Consider the following 24198-nt stretch of genomic DNA (forward strand, 5'->3'; position numbering starts at 1 on the left):
TAAATTAATCTGGCAAGAGTGGCTTTCTTCACAACATTCTAATTAACCCTAATGCTAATTAACTTGAATATTGATTCAAGTTTTTGTGTCTCTCAGAGCTTTGTGGGTTTTTTTCAAGTACATTTCATATTACAGATAGTCCTAGATATTTTATGGGTTTTGTTGCTACTGTAAATCTCTTATGTTTCCATTTTTCTGCATAATTAAAAATTGAATTTTTGTTTTTTAATCCAACTCCTTATGTGAACATTCATTCATTTCAATGATATTTTAATCAATTCTCTGGTCTTATTGTTGCAGATAATAATTCTTTTTCTGTATTTCTTATAGGTAGTCCCCTTATTTCTGTTTTTTGTCTTATTGAATTGGCAAAAACTAACAGAACAGTACTAATCATGGTAATAGTATTTATTCATTCATCCTAGTTTTGTTTAATAGGAAACTTGTCTTTTCACACTAAAAAATGATACTGACTTATGGTTTGTGGAAGACACTCATTATAGGATCCTTTCATTCCCAGTTTGTCCAGATATTTTGTAAGGGATGAGCACTGAATTTTATCAAGTGTCTTTTCAACATCCTCTTAGAGTTTCTTTTAATTTTACTTATTAATGTATTACATTATATTCCAACTAATAACTATATATTTCCTGGGATAAACACTCCTACGTCATTTTTCTTTTAGTATGCTGTGGACTTTATGTGCTATTTTCTATTTGGAGTTTTTTACTCGTGGTATTCATCAGGGCAATAAGTATGTGTGTTACATATAGTTGCATTTGGGGATCACGTTGTACATAATTTGTGTCCCAAATTTCCTATTTTCTATACAGTAAGCATTTTCCCATGGCATTAGCTTCAAAACATATTTTAATGGTTGCACAATACATTATGTATGCATTATAATTTAACCCTCCTATTTTTCATTGCTTTTAAGTTTTCCCTAATTTTTTTTTGCTATCACAGCTAATGAGAAGGTGAACATCTTTATATTTTTTTATTCATATCACTGATTGTTTCCATAGTGCCTTAGTTTCCAAGGGCCACAACAACCTTAATACCGTGAATTACCACAAACTTAATGGCTCAGAACAGCAGAAATTTATTCTCTCACTGTTCTGGAGGTCAGAAATCCAGATCTTTCCTTGCCTCTTCTAGATGCTGGTGGCTCCTGGCATTCCGTGGCTTGTGACAGCATAATTCTAGTCTCTGCCGCCGTCTTCACATGGGTCTCTTCTCTATGCGTGTCTTTCTGTGTCCTCTCCTTTTCTTCTGAGGGCACCAATCTTTGGTCTTCGGGCCCACCTTAAATCCATGGTGATATCTTCTCAAGATGCTTAAGTAATTACACCTGCAAAGGCCAACTTCCAAATAAAGTCACCTTCACAGGTAACGAGGGTTAGGACTTGAACATATCTTTTTTCAAGGGGGACACAGTTCACCTCACTACATGTTCTGTGATTAAAATACAAATTCAAAGGATAGGAACCTTCTTAAGCCTCTTGATGCTTAATACTAAGTTGTTTTCCAACATTTGTAAGAGGGCCCGGCTCATTTAGCCACATCTTCACCTGCATTACGTATTACCAAAATAAAGGTTTGCTGCTTAAACAGGGCAAAAATGGAAACATCGTTTTTAAAATTTAATTTCACTCGTTGTTGGTGAAGTTAATAATTTCATGTACTTAATATGGATGTTTGTAATTATTCTGTAAAACACTTTGTTCATGTCTTTTGCCCATTTTTCTTTTTGACGCATTAGTCATTTTCTTATTGCTGCTGTCATTCTATATGAAGAATAGTAGCTCTTTGTCATAATGCTTGTAAGTATTTTCCCAATTTGTCACTTGCCTTTTCATGTATTTATTTATTTATTTATTTATTTATTTATTTATTTTTGTTAATCCTCACCCCAGGATATTTTCCCCATTAATTTTTTTAGAGAGAGCAGAAAGGGAGGGAGGGGCAAAGGGAGGGAGGGAAGGAGAGAGAAAGAAAAGAGAAGAGAAACTTCAATGTGAGAGAGACATATCAACTGGTAACCCCCCCACCCCCCCCCCCACACACACACACACATGCCCTGATCAGGGCCAGGGAATTGAGCCCAGGACCCTTCAGTGCTTAGTCAGCACTCTAGAGGCCCGGGCATTTACCTTTTAATTTAGAGGTAGGGGTGATGCTGAACATCTTACAGTGCATTGGTCAGCCCCCACAACAAAAATGATCCAGCTCAGAATATCATTAATGCTGCTATGGAGAAACCCTATTTTCAAATGTATCTTAGACTAGCAGGCCTTCCCCATATTAGATAATAGATGTTAAATATAAGCCGCTGCTGCTCCCCACTCTAGAACCTACTGCCTAGAACTGTGCCTATGAGAAACAGCCCAGGTCAGTGCCTGCATTTCATTTTTTTATTATTATTATTATATTTTATTGATTTTTTACAGAGAGGAAGGGAGAGAGATAGAGAGTTAGAAACATCGATGAGAGAGAAACATCGATCAGCTGCCTCCTGTACATCTCCTACTGGGGATGTGCCTGCAACCCAGGTACATGCCCTTGACCGGAATCAAACCCGGGACCTTTCAGTCCGCAGGCTCTATCCACTGAGCCAAACCGGTTTCAGCAGTGCCTGCATTTCTTTGGGCCTTCCTGGCCCCTCCCCCAAGTTGGAGGCTCTTTTTGATGTTTTGTTACATGTTTTTACGTCTGGAATACATCTCCTGACTGGGAATTGCATGGCCTCCCCTTGTTCTGGTTTTCATGGTACCCTTGAGGTGTACTGCATTGTAAAATTGCAAATCTTCATGCTTCCCTGCTTCCGCAATATCCCCACAAACAGGCTATTAGCACCTTGTCCAGGCAACCAGGTTGGTGTGATAAGGCTGGATCCTGCTACAAGCCCCCTCTGCCCTCCCCTGACTGTGACCTGGTGACATTCAAACGCAGCACTGACATTTCCTCCTTACCTGAGGTGGACACTCTTGGTGCACCCCTTTGTGGGCTGTGTGCACAGTCTTGTTGTAGTTAAGTCTTGATTGCTATTGGTGTCACTGGAAGGAATTGACCACCAGGCCAATTGGCTGTGAGGACCAGCTATGTCTACAATGGGAGAACTTCTGTGCTGGAGACACTCTTATGGAGCAGGACTTGCTTCAGTGGGGCTTTGGTGCTCACTGAGTCTTCCCCTTGAGTGTATTGCTTATGGATGTTAAGAGTTGTACTCTGGTATGGTCTCACTCTGACCACTGGGTGGGTACACTGGCTCTTGGATCTCCAAGCAGGTGCAAAGTCAGCCACTGCCTGAGGCCAGCCAGCAGGAGCTACAAAGAGATCTGCAGATTCCTCCTCTTTGTTTGGGGTTTGGAGGTGCCTAGATGCAGCCCAGCTGTGAAGCAATGCAGGCTGCTGTCTCGGCCTTCTTTTGGAAGTTCTGGAGTTCTTTGACCCAGCTGCAGTTTGTTAGCTTTTAGATTGCAAAAGGCCAGGCCATTCATATGCAAAAAACCTCTGTGCACAGCTTGGGTGGGGTTGTAAATTGGGTGGGACGGGATCTCAGGGAATCATCAGGGCAGAGCAAACCGCAATGGCTGCCAGTTTGCTCTGCCTCAGAGAGGTCCCAGGGTCTGTGTGTCCCATGGCCCTGTGCAGGAACAATGATCTCTGCAAGCACCTCTGAGAGAAAGCCGCCCTCGCGTTCCTGTCCCGATGCCGGACAGTCCAGTTTCTCCCCGTATGAGTCTGGGTCCCCAGAGACTCGCCCGGAACTGGAGTTCAGAGCAATTGGGAGCTTATATCTCCTTCCCAATTGAAAAAGACACCAGCGTACCCAGTTGCCAGCCCGTTTCCATGCGCACCTCCATACCTCCGCACTTCCGCACCCCCTACCAATTTCAATGTGCTTTTCTCTTTCCTTCTAGTTGTAGAATTTCCACTCAGCCAGCCTTCCCATGGTTCTGGATGATATCTGTTTTGTCTTTTAGCTGTAGTTTTGATGAGGTTGTGCGAGGCAGCAAGTTCAAGTGTGTACCTATGCTGCCATCTTAGTTCCTCTTAATTTATTTTTATGAATTTTCAATCATATCCCTCATGCCATAGGGCTGGAGGCCAGATCAAGGGCACGTACTGTATGTACTCTCTTAGGACTCATTAAACTTAAGTTGTCCCGTAGGCCAGGCAGCTGTTCATCTGATATGGGATCCATTTGAACCTCAACTTCCACAAAAACCTAAAACAAAAACTGCACACCATTCTGTTGACTATTGCTCTTATTACTCCTGGGTGCTTTTATTGGCTTACAGTCTGGCAGCTCACAGCAAGTAAGTACCCTTTGGAAAGGATGCTCCAATCCCACATCCCAGACAACACTGCCCTGACCCACAATCTCAGGGCTGGAGATGACACAGCACTTCAACCCAAGACCTTGACATTAGAGATAACCACCTCTTACACTAAAATCTCCGCCCCAGGTACACCCATGGACCACCTGTCCCATGGCACAAAGTGTACACAGGACATTTTTGCTTTTATTCCTGAGTTTGCTATCTGCTCAGCCCATGATTCAAGTTTACTCCTTGTTCTCTGCTAAAATGTATACCCTACACTTCTATGCCTATGGGGAAATCTGGTAGAGGTAACTAAAAGTAATGGAGATTATTGCTTTTCTCTGGAGGGTCTGCTTCTATCAGTCAACCCCTATGAGAGAGGACCACCCACGCTCTGGTGCCTTTTCCTAAACCCTTCTCCCCAGTCTTCCACCGCCGTCTCTTGCTTTGTGTCTATTTCTAGGACTACCACAACTACTCTTTCCCCTTCCCTAAATGCAACACCACATTCTCACGGGTTCATTATGCCCTAAATAGTGGTCCTGGGCACAGTACCTTGTTTAGTTCTCCTTGCTTGACTCCCCAACATGTTTTCCCTAATGAAGCAGTAACTCAATGTGCAGTGGTTATACTGGGGATTCCCATCGTTCTTTATGCGCTGGGTACTTCCCTGTTTCCAACAACCCAATGATGCCAGGCAAAACAGACAATATTTATACCTATTGTAATAGGACTTGCCATACCAAAGGAGCAGCCAGCATTGGCACCAACATAGTGTCCTTTTTTGAACAAAATCAAGTTATAACTGCCAACCAGCACCTTTTGATGGCCCTTACAGATCATTTAGAAGCTTCACAAAACACTGTCCATTATGCAAGAAACCCATGAGTCTCTAGCCCAAATCGTAATAGATAACAGACTGACTTTTGACTACTTACAAGCCAGGGCGGGAGGGGTTTGTCCATGCTGTATGACATTATTAACTCTGGACTAGAACAGGCCAAACTATGAGTAATAGGCCAAACTATGAGGGATGAGCCAAGAGGTAAAGATCTCTCATAATGTAACCAACAGATTCCCTTACAATCAGAGATGCCTGGCCTTTCTCTTGGCTATTGCTCACAAAGTAGAAGGCCTGGTTGTGCGTATTTTTGTCATAGTCCTACTAGGACTCTTCCTAGCTGTCATCTCTGTCTAAGTTTGCCTTCCAGTGGCTACATCAAGCTGTCCCACTCACCTTTAACATCTCCACAACCCAGGTGGCAAGGTCTGAATTAATAGAGTTACTGATGTTGAAGCATCACAGAGTTGATTGCATTATAACTTTTAAAAACTTCCTATTTTCCTGCTGCTTCAATATCCCCACAAACAGGCTGTGAGCACCCTGAATTCCCCTTGCACCTTTTGCTTGTCCTCCCTCTGTCCCCCAATAAAGTCATTTGCTTATGGGTTCTCTCTCTCTTCCCACCTTCTTGGTTGAGCCCACCCTCTGGGCATCCTCCCCTGTGAACCCCTGACTGGTGTGCCATCCCTCCCTCTTCTAGGACCTGGGAGTGAGATCAGTGTCTCTCTTTCATATCTCTCTGTGGTATTAGTCCATGTTCTTACCAGACAGACCATCCAAAACAAATTGTTTTTAAGAAGCAGAATTATTCCTTCCAACACATGCTCCTGTGGCCTCCCCAACCAAACTGCTTCGGTTACATGTAGCATCAGGTCTTTCCAAACCAACGCTCCAAGTTGGGTAAAGAAAGAGGCAGTGGTTTTCTGGTGATGCAATAATGAACACACAAAACCAATTTTACTTCTGTAACTTAATGTGGGATTTTTGTCTTGGGACTATTCCGTTCAGATGATTAGTTTGTTGGTCTTTGCAAAGGACCACATTATTTTTATTACTGAAGTTTATGATGTATCTTATGCATATACTTTAAGTTTATGATATTCTTTAACATATGTCAGGGCAGCCACCTTCTTGGCTCTCATTCCAGATGAACTTGGAATCTTACTCAAGTTTTATGAAACCTACATAAAGCTGTGGTTGCCAACCTTTAGTGTGTATTTATTACAATCACTTGGGGAGCTCAGTAAGAAGACAATTTTCTTGAAAACCTATCCTTCCCCCTCTTGTGATGCTGTTAAGTCAGGGCTCAACCAGGAATCTGCATTTTAATAAGCATCCAAGGGATTTTAAGGCAGTAATCCCTAGACCCCATTTAGAGATTCACGCTGTGAGTAATTTGCACGGAACTGACAACTTATTACTGTCTCTCCATTTATTTAGGTCTTCTGTTTATCTCCTAGCAAAGTTTTCCCTCCAGATGGTACATCTTGCACATTGTGAATGCGTTTTATTTCTATTATATCGTAATTGTTATTGCTAGTACACAGGAAAGCTATTGATTTTTAGATGTTTGTTTTTGTATCCAGCCACTTTGCCAAGTTCCCTTGTTAAATCTAATAGTTTTTCAGTTAAACTTTTCCCGAGGGTGAGGTGGGCGGGAGACTGATAAACCAGCCCAGCCATGGGAACACTTGATTTTTGCCTCCTCCTTTACATTATACCTCTTACATGTTTATATCTAGTGTATGTGTCACTGCATTGTTCAAGCCTTCCAGGGCTCTGCTAAATAAACACTCATAGGATCCACCTTTCATTTGTTCCTGTTTTTAAAGGGAATGCCTTTATTACGCTTTCATTGGTTAAGAATGGTGAGGCTATTGAGTTTACATAGACCCTTTAAAAATTATGTTAAGAAAATAGTTTTCTATTCCTACTCTTAAAGCTGCTTTTTAAAAATAAATAAATAAATAAGGAATGGATATGGGACCTATATGGGGGGAAATTCTTTTCCCTTCTCCCCTCCTATGTTCTCCACTGGGGCCCTGTAAGCTGGACGGACAAGAGACAGATGAACTAGAGAAAACAAACAAGTTTATTAGCATGTGCATCCCACTTACACATGCGAGCATTCAGAGATGAGTAACTCAAAGAGGTGGTTTGAATTTGGGGTCTTATACAATGTTGTATGTCAATTATACCTCAATTTTAAAAAGAAAGAATTTGGAGTCTGTATACCTAACTTCCTAGGGGAAGGGGAGAAGGGCACTAATGGAAAAGCAAATGACTTTTTGGAAAGATGGATGGGCCCTTGGAAAATAGAGAGGAGGTATGCTAGTGTGTGCCAATGTCTGCCTAGTGGGTACTGACTCTTCTTCTCTGAGAAGAGTTTAATTAGAGTTGCTCTGAGGAGGGGCAATTGAGTTTTTTGGGGGAAGCTCTTCTTTTAGGCAGATAAGGGATTTCAGAACTCCAGGGCCTTCGCCTCAAAATAATTCTTATATCAAAGAGGCATATTTCGGGGTCAGGGGGAGACATATCCTTATCCACTTCAAATCTTACTCAGTAGCTTTGCAGTGTCCATTGAAGTGATAATATTTTCCTATTTTAAAATAAAAAAATGTATATTAATGAAATTTCAAACTCATCCTTGCCTTTCTGAAATAACTTATATGTACTTAGTTATGGATTATTCTTTTCATGTATTATGAGTTTTATTTCCTATGATAGCAATCCCTCACCAATTGTGAGAGGTTTACTTCTAAAAAGTTGCTTACCTGCCCAAACTAACAGGTGTCCAAACCAAGGTTTTTTGGTGTTTTGTTTGTTTTTTAAGATATTAATTGACTTTGAGAGAGAGAGGAAGGGAGAGGGAGAGACATTGATGTGGGCGCATAACATGCATCAGCTGCCTCCTGCACGCCCCCCTATGGGGGATTGAGCCCACAACCTGGAAATCAAACCAGGGACCTCCTGGTTCCTGGGCTGATGCTCAACCACTGAGTCACACCGGCAGGGCCTCGCTGTAGTTTTGATTTGCATTTCCCTGACAGCTAGTTACATTGAACCTCTTTTCATATATCCGTTGGCCATTTGTATATCTTCCTGGGAGAGGTGTCTGTTCAGGTCCCCTGCCCGTTTTTTAAGTGGATAGCTTGTTTGGTGTTGAGTTGTATGAGTTCAGTATATATTCTGGGCATTAACCCCTCCTCAGAGCTGTTGTTTGTGAATATCATCTCCCATTTGGTTGGTTGCCTTTTTGTTTTGTTGTCAGTTTCTTCTCCTGTGCAGAGCTTTTTAGTTTGCTATAGTCCCATTCGTTTATTTTTGCCTTTACTTCCCTTGCCTTTGGGATCAAATTCATAAAATGTTCTCTAAGACCAAAGTCCATAACTTTAGTGGCTATGTTTTTTTCTATGTGATTTATTTTGTCAGATCTTATATTTAGGTCTGATCCATTTTGAATTAATTTTTGTACATGGGGACAAACTCTAATCTAGTTTCATTCATTTGCATGTGGCTTTCCAGTTTTCTCAGTATCATTTATTGAAGGGGCTTTCTTTTCTTCATTGTGTGTTTTGGCTCATTTGTCAAAAATTATTTGCCCTTGGTTCCATTCCCTGCACCATCAAGGGGTGTGCAGGAGGCAACCAATGGATGTGTCTCTTTCACACCGATGTTTCTCTTTCCCTCACTCTCCTCTCCCTCCCTTCCACTCTCTATAAAAAGCTATGGGGAAAATATCCTCAGGTGAAGATTAACAACAACAACAAGATTATTTGCCCATATACATGTGATTTTATTTCTGGGCTCTCAGTTATGTTCCATTGGTCTGTGTATCTGTTTTTCTGCCAATACCATACTGTTTTGATTATTGTAGCTCTGTAGTATAATTTGAAGTCAGGTAATGTGATACCTCTGCTTTTGTTCTTTTTTCTCAGGATTGCTTTGGCTATTCAGTGTCTTTTGTGGTTCTATAAAAAACCCAAATGACATTAGGATTTTGATAGGGATTGCATTAAATCTGTGTATTGCTTTTCAAATGTATTAACATTCAGTTGCTTATAATATTATGATTTTTTTTCATCTCTTATTTTCTAGAACTTTCTTTTGGATTATTTTTGAATTCCTATGACTCAAATATCAAAAATTATAAAATTTATTTATTAAAATTTATATCTCCTGTTTTTCCTCATCTGCCAAATTCTTACTTCTCTCAACAAGTATCTACTTTTTGTTTTAGTTAGATGTGTGTGTATATATAAATAGTCATATACCAGCATATTGTTTTATGTGTGTATCTCTCTATATGTACACACACATTTGTATATACATACACCAATTAGTGTAAATACATATTATAGATATTTTCTAACAGTAGTTTTATTTTTAAAATATTTGAATTGTCAAATTTTCTGTAGTAGAAGTGGTTTGAAAACCAGCTCTTAAATTTCTTTATGTTAATTTCCCTTTTTTATATTCATTGATTGTTACTTTTAACTTGCTTATTTCTTCCCTCTTCGTTTCTTTATATTTGCCTTTCCCCCCCTAAATTCATGAAGAGAATGCTGATTATTTTTTCTTTCTTCCTTTTTTGATTATAATGAAAAATTTTAAGACCACCAATTTATAGCCTAGGCTACACCTTCCTACATATTTGACAAATCCAGAAAGATTATATCAATATGCATTATGACTTGCACTGAATTATGTCACTTTTAGTAAATATTTTTGCTGACTTGATAAACATGTTGTTGCTTCATTCATACTCTTTTAAAGATACTCCACTGGCTTCTTATCATCAGCTGGTACAAACCATTATGCTCAATTTTGTTGTCGTTTCTAACCAAAAAGGTCTTTCTTTTTTCCTCACTCTTCGAATTATTGCTCCATCTGTCTGTTTACAGCCAAAGCTCTTGAAATAGTACCTCCCATTCCTTCTCAACCCAATTGAACTCTTGCTTCTCACCCAGGACTTTATGAAAACCAGTGTTCATACCAACATAGATAATGACCTCTGAATTGCCAGATGTAATGATCTCATCTCATTTCTGGTCTTTGTTGAGTTTTCAGAGCACTTTATGTTGTTGACCATCTCTTTCATCTTGAAACTTTCCCTTTTCTTGGCTTTCATGACAATATTCTTTCCTCTATTAGCCTCTATGACCACTTTTTCAACCTCCCTCCTTCCCTTGCCTCCTAAATATGAGTATTCTCCTGGCTCCATCCTTTCTCTGTCTCTCATCTCTCTATCTGTATCTGTATCTGTATCTGTATCTGTATCTGTATCTGTATCTCTATCTCTATCTCTATCTCTATCTCTATGTCTCTCTATGTCTCTCTCTCACTCTCTCTTTGCCCTTGCTTCCTTTCACAGAAGAAATGGAGATTATCAGGAATGAACTGACTGAGACTCATTCTCTTGACTTTGCTTCTTCCCTCCTGCGGTGGATAATCCTCACTCCACTTTGGAGCCAGTTCCCCTGCCTCCTGCAGGATCTGGAACCACTGTGTACTCCCTCCCTATCCATGTTTTCAACCTTTCACCTCTTTCCCATTGACTATAATGTATGCTCAAATCTCCATTTGGAGAAAAAAAAACCTTCTCTCTTGAATCTTTATCTAGATTTCTCTTTACTTATGACTGCGTATATTTCCTTTACTTTCATAGCCAACCTACTTGAAAGTGGTCTACATTCACTTTATCTACATCCTCACCACCTTTTCATTCTACATCGCTGCAGTGAGGTCTCTCCACAACTCCCCTGAAATGGCTCTGTAAAGGCCACCACTGATCTACAAATTGGAAAATTCCTCAGCCTGTCTTCAGCCCCCAACTTGACCTTCCTGCAGCCTTTGAGATGGTTGACCACTCTGTTTTTCTCAAACCCTTTCCTGGTTTCCATAATAAGACTCTCTTGTTCTTCTCCTGTCTGGCTGATTATTCCCACTCATTTTCTTTTGCAGCTTTCCCTTTATCCTCCCACTCCTGGTGCTCCTCATCCTCTGTCCTGCTGAGCTCTCTTCTGTTCTGCTCTCTTCCCTTTCCCTCCTACTTGCTCATCTCCTCCCTTTGCACAGTCTCCTTAAGTGAGGTCTCCCCTGCATGTCCATGGCTCCCTCTACCACCAGTTTGCCTAGACCCCCACATCAATATATCCAGCCTCACTGTTTTCCTGAACTCCAGCCCTAGGTTGTCCCCTTCCTTCTGAACATCACCACTTTGGTACCTCCATCCAAGACACCATAAAACTTGATTCATTCAAGATGGTGAGCAAAGAGGGCAAAGGAAGTAGAAATAGTAAGAGAGAAAGTGGAACAAGAGGGAGGGCTGTGGGAAGAGAAAAAGAAAAGTTGTAAATGATTTTTAAAAAAATATATTTTATTGATTCCTTACAGAGAGGAAGGGAGAGGGATAGAGAGCTAGAAACATCAATGAGAGAGAAACATCGATCAGCTGCCCCCTACACACCTCCCACTGGGGATGCGCCCACAACCAAGGCACACGCCCTTGACCAGAACCAAACCCGGGACCTTCAGTCTGCAGGCCGACACTCTATCCACTGAGCCAAGCCGGTTAGGGCTGTTAATGATTTTTTATGCCTCTCTCGCTTTGGCCCAGCTGTGTCTAGGACATTGACCACCTCCAGCCTCTCTTTTCTTCACTGGAGCTGTGGTTCTCAGAGTGTGGTCCCCAGGCCAGTAGCATCAACATCACCTGGGAACTTGTTAGAAATACAAATTCTCAGGCCGACTGAATCAGAAACACAGAGATAGGGCCCAGCGATCTGTGTTTTAATTAGCCCTCCGGGTGATGTACGCCTGCTAAAGTTTGAGAATGCCTGCACTGGTGGATTTCCTGTTCCTCCTTTATGGCCCAGCGTCAATGTTACCTCATCTGCAGAGGCCGCCCCAATCCCCTCAGACAAAATTAATGACTTCCTCCTCTGTTTTCCCACAGTACTTTATTCATGCCAATTATATAGCACTTACTCTATTATAGTTGCTTTTTGGAGTCCTTCCTCCCCCATAGATTAGAAGGCCTAGGCTTATTATTGATCTTTATATTTCCAGTGCCTGGCATGAAGTGGACATATGTTACATTATCACAAATTACTTTTATTTTTCTGCTGCGGTGACCCCTTTCACTCCCTACTTACCCTTTGTTTTTCTTCCTCAAACCTGGTTTCTAAGTATGAATAAATCATCAGAATGAGATTTTACCATCCCAAAGCAGTGTTTTCATATTGGATTCAAGTTTTTACCTATTCATATTTGTCACTCAGGGTTCAAAGAGAGAAGTGGAGCCACAAATGGGATATATATATATATATATATATATATATATGTATATATATATATATATATATATGATTAAGGGATTTGAACTTATGTAGTTGTAGACTATTAAAGTGTCTGTGCAAAGCTGTTGTCTCACTTTTATGCTGGAGCTTGAACTCCAGTGGACAGACATCTGGGAAGGGAATGATAGAGCAAAGAGGGTGTGAAGGGCGACCAAAGGAAAACTGGATCCACACGCACACAGAACTCACAAGCATGAACTGGAATGCATGGGGACAGAATAGAACCAAGTCAGTTCTCCTGTCTCCAACCCTGATGAGATAGATGTTCCACCAGAGAAGCAGGTGCCTCCGTCATGACTCAGCCGTTAGGGCAGTGGAAGGAGGATGTTGGAGAAGGGAGCAGCTACAGGCCCTGTGACTGTCCCACATTGAGGAGGGAGCCAGCAGATAGATAACCATGTGTTGGAGCTACAAAACATAAAGGAAAACCCTTCCTGGGCTGGCTGGCAATGGAATTGTTTCAGAAAGATGGATAGGAATCTGTGGGGATGCCCAGCCAGTGTAGCTCAGTGGCTGAGCATTGAGCCAGGAACTAAGAGGCTACCGGTTCAGTTCCCAGTCAGGGCACACGCCTGGGTTGCGGGCTCGATCCTCTGTCGGGGGTGTGCAGGAGGCAGCTAATCAATGATGTTTCTCTCCCATCAATGTTTATATCTCTCTATCCCTCTCCCTTCCTCTCTCTCTTAAAAAAAAATCAAGAAAATATATTTTTTAAAAGAATTCTGTGTGGGAGACTAGGACATCCCAGGGGAGACAAAATCATGATTCTCAACAGAAGACCCCCGTCATCAGTGAAAGGGATAATTATGTCGAGTATATTGTCTTTACTGATTTCAGAAAGATTAATTGTAAGCATTAGGAACAAAGCCATCTATATTTAATTAATTAGAACATCATCCATCCATTATAATTAATTGGGGTTTTTGGTAAGTAGTGAGTGCAATAAAGGATAATAATAGTTTAGTACAATGTAGTAGGCAAGAGCTTGGACTCAACTACTTACTAGCTGTGTGACTCTGAGCAAGATTATTAAACTTCTGTAAGCCTTTGTATTCTCATTTATAAATTGGCAATAATAACAGTCTTTATCTCATAGAGTTGTTGTAAGGACTTACTAAGAGAATTCATGTGAAGTACTTGGCTGACTATTAGGCACATAGTATATTAACTGCTGCCAATAGCTCATCATCGTTATTGTTGTTACTGGTATTGTTATTTCCCTAGGAAATACTTTCCAGACAGATTGATTACAAAGGCTCAATAATACCTTTGCCCACTCCAAATAAGTAGCAGGCCAATTTATCATATAGGATCCAGCTTTGATTGACAGAAGAACTTTGCTCTACTTACTTTTATGCTTTCTTTGGATTAAAATGTAGTTGCCCTTGTCTTCTCAGCCCCAACTCCAAATGCATTCCTGCACTTTCCTGTAAAAGTTCTTTCATTTGTCTAAGACTAGTAATGGGCTCTGCAGCTTTTTTTCCACTACCTGCTCTACTAGACCTTGAGCAAAGATGGTTTTAAAGCCCAGGGTGCAATGGCTGGAGCCCCAGCTACCTGACCCACTCAGGTCCTAGCAGGAAGGAATGGGATGAGGTTAAAGTGAACGCATGGCTTTCTTGTAGCAGAGTTTAGGGGCTTCTTTTATGGGACCATGAAAAGACAGATTGATGTCCACCCACAGCCATTGGTACCATTTTGTAACCATAATCAGAAGCTGTTAAGCATTTTACTGCCCAAGAAAAAGAACTGGATGAATATCTCTTTATGTTTGTTAAACAATAAAAAACCAAGAATAGAAAGTTACCCTCTCATTGAAGAGCCCTTCTAATCTCTTTCTTTATCCTGATTATCATTGGGTTTTCATGACTCTATCTCCTGTAAATCTTCAGTCTCATTTTCTCTCTCTCTCCATCTTTAAATGAGTTTTCTGGTTTGTGGCCACTTTAACCGAAGAAAAATCACTGTCGTAGAATGTGGAAATAATACGGTCCCTTCTGGTTTTATTACCCAATTTCAGTATTGATTGGATCCCCAGAATGTACTTTCATTGACATACCCCTCTTTTAAAACAAAATCCATGTATCCTATCAATGTAATCATTTTCCTCCATTACCAAACTGACATTACTCCAAATACAAAAATCCCTTCATCCAAATAAATGGAAGGGTTTCTATTCATTGATAGGTGCATACTGCGAGCACCACCTCAGCTATGTTTTCAAGAATGAAATGTATCTGATTAAGAGGGAGGGGGCCGGGGAGGAGGACGGAGGGGAAAAAAAATGAAATGTATCAAGAATTCTTTCTGCTTTCACCTCGCACCCCCATACATATTTCTTGAGTTCATTTGTTTTAGTATGTCCCTATTCTTTGGTACAGGATACAAGTGTCTCCAGGGATGTTGCCTGGCTTCCTGCTCCCCCAGTACCACTGCCATACTGAAATCCTCTTCACTGGTAAACAGGTTCACCATCCAATCGTGTTTCCATGGTTTTGTTCAAGCTGTCCCTCTGCCCAGAATGCCCTTTTGCCTTTGTCTGGTGAATTCCTTCAAGACCGTGTTAAATGTCACCTCCTCTAGAAATCTCTTCTCAGCTTCCTCGGGTGGGGTTATGCATACCTTGCTTTGGCCTGGATAGAGCTTGTTTGTATAGTGAAGGTTATTACATTGGTATTGGTAATTATTTCATTGTGTCTGTCCCTCTAGGCACCTGAGGGCAGAATCCTTGTCTCTTTATAACTGTATCTTCCTCCCTACCCAGTACAATACCTGACCAGGGAAGGCACTTGGTCCATACTTGTTGAGTGAATATAAGCACGGTTTTTTTTAGTGGGTATATAAATAAGGAAAAACATAATAATGAAGACAATTACTTGGGTAGTTTTCTGGAACACTAGAGAAAGCTGCAAGTAACTTGTGTGCAATTTAAAAGAAATGGGCTATTCATTCACAGCAAAAGGGTGAAATGCAGAGCTCCCCGGACACACTTCTCTTTTTTAGAAATGTACTCTGTGTACCTAAATGAATGTCTTTGGAGGAGGAAAAAAAATAGATTTTAGTTTTTCTGTGTGTGTGTGTTTTGTTTTTTTTAAATCAAAGGAGAAAATGGTACTTCTGAGATAACTTTATCTTCTTCAACCTAATTTTGAATTATGGTTATGGTTTAGCTGTGTTTTGATAAAGTAAGTAATTTTGACCCAACCCACTCTTTCCTTTCATTCTTTGAACAGTATGTATAAGGCTCAGGGTCACACAGTTGTCTATCTGATGCCTCTCAGAACAGTACACATTTTGATTTCACATATTAAGATGCCAAACTTTTTTCGTGCCTCAGAGAAACCTAGAAGCATCTCTTTATCTCTGTCAATCTGTCATTGGACTCATCAGGAAATAAAATTGAGGCTACTCCTGACCCGTAGCTGATTTCCAGAATGTGTTCTGTGATGTTTTACTGGAGCTTACCCCCATCACGTCAGCCATTTGAAGGATCTCTAACATTGCGATCTCTCTTGGCCTTGGTCGGTTGTGGATTTTGGTGAGATAAGAAGAACAGGGCACACCAGGCTGGGTCACAAATCCCAATCAGAGAACTCCTCTGGGAGAGAAGTGTGTTCAGAACATGGATGGGGATGGCAGTCTCTGGAAGAGGGAACCCAGGAACAGAGCCAGTGCATCCTTGGTCTGGGAAAGACCCTGGAGCCTTTGGAGCCACCTGTGGGCACAATGTGGGCCAGCACACTGGGCTGTTTACAAGTCCGGTTTCACACCAGTCCCTGCTGAGACTTGCGACACGTGCCCGCCCTCTTAGCAGCAGACCTGGAAGTCGTTCAGATGCATTACATGCTGTTATTGCTTAACTAGAGCCACCTTCACTGATTTCCCTAATTTTGTTCCCAATTCTGCAGGCACATCCTTATTTGTATCCTGTAGCCTTCTGAGTGCTTCACATGAACACCTAGTGACATTATCTGTGGGGATGAGGGATGGAGGAAGATAGAGAAGATGGACACATAGTAGGTCTGTTCCAGGTGGTGTTTTGTAGGGAACTGTAGGAAATGGGGAACTGCCTTAGGTCACCTTTCACCAGCTGTGTGGAAGGCAGTTAACTACATTTACAAGTTCCTGGAGTGCCTGGTTTCGGGGCTTTCACTTGGGCGATGTAATGGTTCTGAGTGTTGGGGGCAGTTCGGGGTCTGAGGTGTTGATTAGTTCTTCTGGGCATGGGGAGGATACAGTGACATACGACCTTCTTCAGCACCAGTCTGGACCCCACAAAGCAACCTCTGGTCTGGTATATTTCCTGTATTGTGTTTGTCCTTCCAAAGAAGTCATCAGCATAATGTCTTTGTACAAGGTCATACCCGGGTTCCTCACTGAATTCCTAAGCAGGCACCGTTAAGCTAGGATAAATCTGCAGTCTTTCGGGACCGCAGGTGGGATGGGCATCAGCGATATGAAGACGGCCATTTAGACTACCTGCTCCAGGCCTTGTAGTTTTGTTTTTCTCTGCCTCCAGGCCGGAGCCCTCAGTCACAGCCAGATCCTGGGTCAGGCCGGGAAGCATTCAAGCTCCACCCCCCTCTCTGTATTTCTTGGAGCCGAAGGTTCTGGGGCAGCGCTGCATATCTTCCGCCTGGCATTATTCAATCCAGATGTTTGCTGGGACAGAAGAACTAACCCAGACCCCTGGAACAAACTAGTTCCCAATGATCAATCCAACTTCCACCCAGTGAATGTAGATTACAGCAAACCAAAGAGAGAAGGTCCAGATTTTTAAATGAAATGTTTTCCTGAAAAGCTGCGTCAGCCCTGGCTGGTGTGGCTCAGGTGGACGTCAGAAGATTGCTGGTTTGATTCCTGGTAAGGAGTGTGCGGGAGGCAGCCGTTGGATGCTTCGTTTTTGCATCAATATTTCTCTCCCTCTCCCTTCCTCTCCCTCCAAATAACAATAAAAATATTTTAAGAAAGAAGTAAAATAAAGCTGCTTAGAATGAAGGTCTTCCAGAAGGCGCCTGCTTAATTTTCCACTTAAATCAGGAAATATCTCCCCTCTCAATGTACAAAATCATGTTGGTGTATTGTGTTGGGATTTACACTGAGTAGTGTGTATCTGAAACTATAAAGACAATGAATGATAACAGGCATCCAGTTATTCAGCACGTGCCATATGCTTGTCGAAGAGCCTTTTGTGTTAATTCACTTAATCATCATGGAAGCCCTATGAAGTAGGCACTGTGATGATCTCCGAGTTATAGATGAGAAAATGGAGGCACAGCCTGGATTTGAAACCAGAGACTCTGGATCCAGGACATGTGCTCATGAACCCACAATAACAGAGAGTGAAAAAGTTACTATTTGGGCCATCACCTCTGGTATAACACATCCACTCAGCAGCTGCCAGTTTGTTGGGTGAGGAGATCCAAGTTCAGTGTTTGGTGTTTGATGTGCATTAGCCCAGCATTTCATAGCCACATAGGACCCTGCCTGAATTTCCTTCTCAGATCCCCATCTCTTGAACTTAGTGGATTTACCTGTCCATGGGGGATTTCTTGTTTGCTCTACTTGGTTTCAGGTTTGGTTGTTTCTCTTCATGGAACCAGGCTTGAGGTGTTGGTGTCAGAGTGTAGCGAGAGACAGCCAGCAAGCGTCATGATGAGTCATTGTTTGTTTTGGCACTTAATGCTGGGACTGTGGGCCAAAAAAGGTCGCTGTGATGTGATTTCAAAGCTGAGGACAAGGGACTTCCAGGCACAAGGGTTTCATTTTCGGTGAGCTCCTGGTCTGACTGCTTTACAGGGTTTTTTTATGTATTTGTTTTTTGCCTTAGGGATAGGAAATCACATGAAATAATTGCATACAGCAAAGGGTCTAGAAAAGATTCTTTAGAACTGCTGAATCAGGCATGTTGGGAGTAATCACATCATTGTCATCTATAAAATAAAATCAGTCTACTACCCAGCTTTTATATACCTCCCAGGACGCTGTGAGTTGTGTTTTTTGTTTTTTGGGGGTTTTTTGGGGGGAGGGGGGAAGGGATAGCTGTGAGTATTCATTTTATTTCAGATCTGTAAAATATAGCTAGCTCTTTAGGGAAAAGCTATGTTTGTATAGTTATAAAACCTTTGTAAATATTATATGTAGAAATTATATGTCAAAGATTGGTCACTGCTAAGTGAGGAAACCATTTCCTGGTTAATACTTCCACGCGCTTGGAGAAACCTCCTCATCACTTGGCACTTTTTGGTATCATCTGATTCTGTAAATTATTATCACCTATAAACTCAGAGAACAGATTGATGATTGCCAGATGGGAGAGGGGTTGGCGACTGGGTGAAAAAGGTGAAGGGATTAAGAAGTACAAGTTGGTATTTACAAAATAGTAAAGGACAGTATAGGGAATGTAGTCAATAATATTGTAGTAACTTGTATGGTGCCAGATATTTCTAGACTTATGGGGAGGGAGGGGGAATCACTTCATAAATTATATAAATGTCTAAACACTCTGCTGTGCACCTGAAACTATCATAAAATAATATTAAATGTCAACTGTAATGGAAAAATTTTTAAAAATCCTTTTACCTCTCAAGTAGCTTGGGAACAGAGCAACTCTGTCATTTTTATAGGGACTAATGTGAGGCATCAGATCAGATGTTTGGGCTGTAGCTAACAGAGCATCTGAATCTCTAGAGTACACGTTAAAGCAACTATGTGGCTTAAAGATGCAGTTTATTTTTTCCCTCATGTAGCAGTCCACGTGGGGGAACCATATCAGTGGGGGAGGAGGGGTTCATGACAGCCAGCCCGAGCTCAGCACAGCTGCTTTCTTCTGGTCACTGGCATTGCAGCCCACAGGAAATTTGTGTTTGAGAGGTGTGTCTACCAGGCCAGGAAGTGGCACACGTCTCTTCTGCTCACATTCCATTGGCAGGAACTTATGGGTACTTCACAGTGCAGAGGAGGCTGGGCAGCCAAATGTCTAACTATTATACTTCTTTCTCTTTTTAAATATTTTTTTTATTGATTTCAGAGATGAAGGGAGAGGGAGAGAGAGATAGAAACATCAATGATGAGAGAGAATCATTGATCAGCTGCCTCTGCATGCCCCCTATTGGGGATTGAACCCACAACCAAGCATGGGACCTGACCAGGAATCAAACCAGCAACCTCCTGGGTCATAGGTAGATACTCAACCATTGAGCTATGCCAGCCAAGCTAACTGTTATACTTCTAACACAGTGGAAGAAGGGGAGAATGGATTTTCATAGACTGGTAACAGTGTTGCCACAGTCAGGCCTTCTGACTGCCAGGAGTCAGTGAACACCCTCTTTCCAACACATGAAACACACTTCATCCCAAGGGAGACAGACAAGCCCATCCAGTAAATGCACCACCTGAAAGCCATGGTCTCTGGGTAATGCACAGTCCTCTCCATCCGATTTGGATGTGGCCTAATGGTCTGGCAATCGCTGAACTAAAAAGGAAATTATCTCTATTTCTATACTCATACACACACTCCATATTCAATGGTGGAGCAGGAAGTAGAAAACCACATTTAAAACTCCCATTCAAAAAAGGGAGAAAGACATGCACACAGCAGCTCCTGGCCCATAGCGATGCTGGGATCCTAGGGGAACGGGAAGGCCACCTGTCCTGGCAGAGGAGGAGGTTCCCTGATTAGACCCTGGTTCTGCTCTTTAGAAGGGCCCCGTGTCCATGCTTCTGTCTGCCCCTTGAGCTTGCCCTTGGGGAATGGTTGTTCTGTTCCGTTTCCTCTTTAGCTAAATCTGAAGTGGGGGCCCTCCCTTGGTGGCTATCCAGGTTTTACAGCCCACTGCCTATTCGTGCAGACTGGAAGTCTGAGAGTACAGCAGTCACAAGCTTTTATTGGCTTTGCTAATATAATTTCCTCAGAAACTCAGCTGGCTTCTCATCTTTCAACATGCAAACAGGTCACATGCCAGCAATCTCTCCCAAAATTCTTTCCAGGACATGGATCTTGAGCCTGCTCTGTTTCTTTGCTTCCATGCCCTCCATGCTTCTCTCTCAATGTAATGGCAGCTGTATTGAGGCCTCTGAAACTACAGACTTTGGAAGAAAGGCAACATGCTTTTTCTCATCTCTAATCCCATGCTGTTTGAGGTGGAGAAGCTAAGAGCCCAAAATTTCTAAACTCTTCTTCTACTTTTACATCTCTCTTTGCAAATTAGTCTATTCTGACCTGGGCTAGTCTCTTACTTATAACTCCTTGGTAAAAACAACAAAGAACAGCCAATTCATACTAATATACAGGTCCTTTTCAATTCTTTTTATGAAGTTACCAGAGGCCCAGTGCACAACATTCATGCACTGGTGGTGGTGGTGAAAGGGGGGGGGGGGGTCCCTGAGCCTGGCCTGCACCCTCTCGCAGTCCAGGACCCCTTGGGGGATGTCCGACTGCTGGGGAGCGGGCCTAAGCTGGCAGTCAGACATCCCCTGAGGGGTCCTTAGCACTGCTTTGGAGGTGGGAGAGGCTCCAACCACCACCACTGCACTTACCAGCTGTGAGCCCAGGTTCTTGCTGAGTGGTGCTCCCCCTGTGGGAGCACACTGAACACTAGGGGGCAGCTCCTGCATTGAGCGTCTGCCCTCTAGTGGTCAGTGTGTGTCATAGAGTCTGGTCGTTCTGCCATTCAGTCGATTTGCATATTAGCCTTTTACTATATAGGACTAGAGGCCTGGTGCACGAAAATTCGTGCACTCAGGGGGAATTCCTCAGCCCAGCCTGCACCCTCTCTCGTTCCAGGAGCCCTCAGGGGATGTCCTAAGCTGGCAGTCAGACATCCTTAGCACTGCTGTGGAGGCGGGAGAGGCTACCATCACCGCTACTGCGCTCCCCCTGAGGCAGCGCACTGACCACCAGGGGGCAGCTCCTGCATTATCTGCCCCCTGGTGGTCAGTGCACATCATAGCAACCGGTCGTTCCACCATTCAGTCAATTTGCATATTAGCCTTTTACTATATAGGATAGGTTCAATAGGAATGTGGTCTTCCAAGTCAGAAAAATCAGGTGACTATTTTGTTTTTTCATCTCTTTGAAAGAATCAAGATACTTTCTTGGCACAAACCAAATTTTTGTAAGACATTTTCTTTGTGTTTATTATTTTTATTTATTTATTTTAGAGAAAGAGGAAGGGAGAGAGAGAGGTAGAGAGAAACCGATCAGTTGCCTCCTACATGACCCCCTCTGGGGATCAAGCCCACAACCTGGGCATGTGCCCTGACAAGAAATCAGACCAACAACATCTTGGTGATTGGGACAATGCTCAACCGAGCCACACCGATCAGGGCTATTATTGTTTTAAATTGTATGTGGATACCACATTTTGTTTATCCATTCTTCTGTCCATGGACACTTGGGTTGCTTCCAGCTTTTGGCTATTTTGAAAAATGCTGCTATGAACATGGATGTGCAAATATGAGTCTCTGTTGTCAGTCGTTACAGGTGTATATCCAGAAATAGAATTACTGAATTATGTGGTAACTCTTTGTTTAATTTTTTGAGGAAACACCATACTTTTTTTCCATAGCAACTGTACCATTGTACATTCCCAGCCACAGAGCACAAGGGTTCTAATTTCTCTACATCCTCACCAGCACTTGTTAATTTCTAGATTTTATTGTCTTTGATAATAGATATCCTAATGGTGTGATATAGAACTTCTTTTTTGATTATGTGTTTACTTTTTTTATTTGTGGTGAAATATATATAATAAAATTTGCTATTTTAACCATTTTAAATGTACAATTCACTAGCATTAATTATATTTACGATGTTGGGTAATCATTGCCACTCTATTGCTAACATTTTCATCACCCCATTAATGAAGTTGTGTGTTTTTTTTTAATATATTTTATTGATTTTTTACAGAGAGGAAGGGAGAGAGATAGAGAGTTAGAAACATCGATGAGAGAGAAACATCGATCAGCTGCTTCCTGCACATCCCCCACTGGGGATATGCCTGCAACCCAGGTACATGCCCTTGACCGGAATCGAACCCGGGACCCTTCAGTCTGCAGGCCGACGCTCTATCCACTGAGCCAAACCGGTTTCGGCAATGAAGTTTTTAAAAGTAAATTTTAGACATTGAGGCAATTGATTCCTAAATACTTCAGTATGCATCTCTATAAAATAGAGACCTTTTCCGATATAATATATAATACTGTTATCATATGGGCCTTCACTCACATTTGATTGGAGAGAACTTATTCACAGGGCCACATTTATTTGAAAGGGAGACTGCTAATCATAGTGTAGTTGAGTAGCTGTTTGCTCAGCTGTAATGGAAGAAGAGAGAATGGATTTTGGTGCTATACTCACCTACAGTAGTAAAGCAATAACGACTTAATTGACTCACATTACAAGAAGTTTGGGGCTCACAATATTGGGAGTTTGGTATTGTTTCTCAATGGTGTTATCAAGGAGGCAGCTCTTCCCTCCTACTCTGCCATTCTCAGTGTATTGGCTGTGGGTCCGCATGTTTGCTGTCTTATGGTGATATGATAGCTGCCATAATACTAGGTACAATATTTTCACAACAGCATCCCAAGTAGAAAAGGAGGAGAGTGGGAAGAAAAGAGATTTTTCATAACCAGGGATGTAAACCCTTCCCTTGCTACTCAAGAGATTTCCCCTTGCATCTCATAGGCAAGTGCAAAGGAGTCTGGAAAGATACTCAACACAGGAAAATGAGATAGTTATGATTGGCTTAGACCAGCTATGACATATACCCTTGGGCTAAAAACATAGCTGTCCTGAATAAAACTAGATTCTGCTAGCTAAGAAGAGGAAAAATGACTATTGGATTGGCAACTATATTTGCCACATATGGGAATATTTTTTAATATTATTGAAGATATACATGGATTCTGAGGAGGATCTTGGCATAGAAACTCTAAGAAGATACTATAAAATTCAAGTACTGGTAGAAGGGACTTCTTCTGGGATTACTCCATGAATGGTGTGAGGACAGTGTATTCCATCTGTTTCTGAGAAAAATAATCCTTTGGGCAGTTTGAAAGTATCCCTACAAATCATCTGTCAATTGAATGAAGGTGATTGATTTTATAAATCAAGAAAGCATTGGGGAAAAACCAGTCACTATTGGTTCTACTTAGAAACCATCATATTCTTTTGGAAATGGTAATATTTTACAGAAATCCTTTATTAATTTAGTTTCTTGCCAGTGTTCATAAAAATTATTTTGAAGCAAAATTGACCTCATAGATTAAATAATATTATTCCTACCTGTCTGGTTAGAGAAAGTCATATAGTCTTAGGGTGACACCAGGTCACTCAAACTATCATGTTTCCCAAACTTAGGGTTCAGTGAAAGCAAAAATTTAACTGTCAGCATAATGAGCTGGTTGTGTTGCAGATCTCTTGTTTTATAGCTGAGAGCCTGTAAACATTTTAGGAACAAAACAAAACAAAACACATAGTCCTTGCATTACCACTTATAATTGTAAATGAATTACAAAATAATATAAGCCCTTCACATTTATTTGCCCATGACACACATGGAAAATAACTTACGATTCCCAGAAAGTTTAAAAAAAATCAAGGATGCTGTTTGTTTACAGACACTGGGACAATCCTAACCACTAGTGTGTGACTCATTAATCT

The 24198-nt window shown here is 41.6% G+C and overlaps 2 protein-coding genes across 2 annotated transcripts in view; both read left to right on the forward strand.

Moving 5' to 3' along the window:
• The window catches only part of TMEM150C (transmembrane protein 150C), an 85094-nt gene that overhangs the window by 21056 nt on the left and 39840 nt on the right, over positions 1–24198 (forward strand). The gene's annotated exons all lie outside the window — the stretch shown is intronic.
• LOC308534245 (cytochrome c oxidase subunit NDUFA4-like) lies at positions 16699–17313 on the forward strand (the record flags this gene model as incomplete). Its single annotated transcript, XM_081112646.1, has 2 exons — positions 16699–16827; positions 17053–17313. 2 exons carry the CDS (start codon positions 16699–16701, stop codon positions 17311–17313), a joined length of 390 nt encoding a protein of 129 aa, XP_080968772.1.

This window comes from Myotis nattereri (genome assembly GCF_964212035.1).
Source record: "Myotis nattereri genome assembly, chromosome: 1".
Taxonomy (NCBI): domain Eukaryota; kingdom Metazoa; phylum Chordata; class Mammalia; order Chiroptera; family Vespertilionidae; genus Myotis; species Myotis nattereri.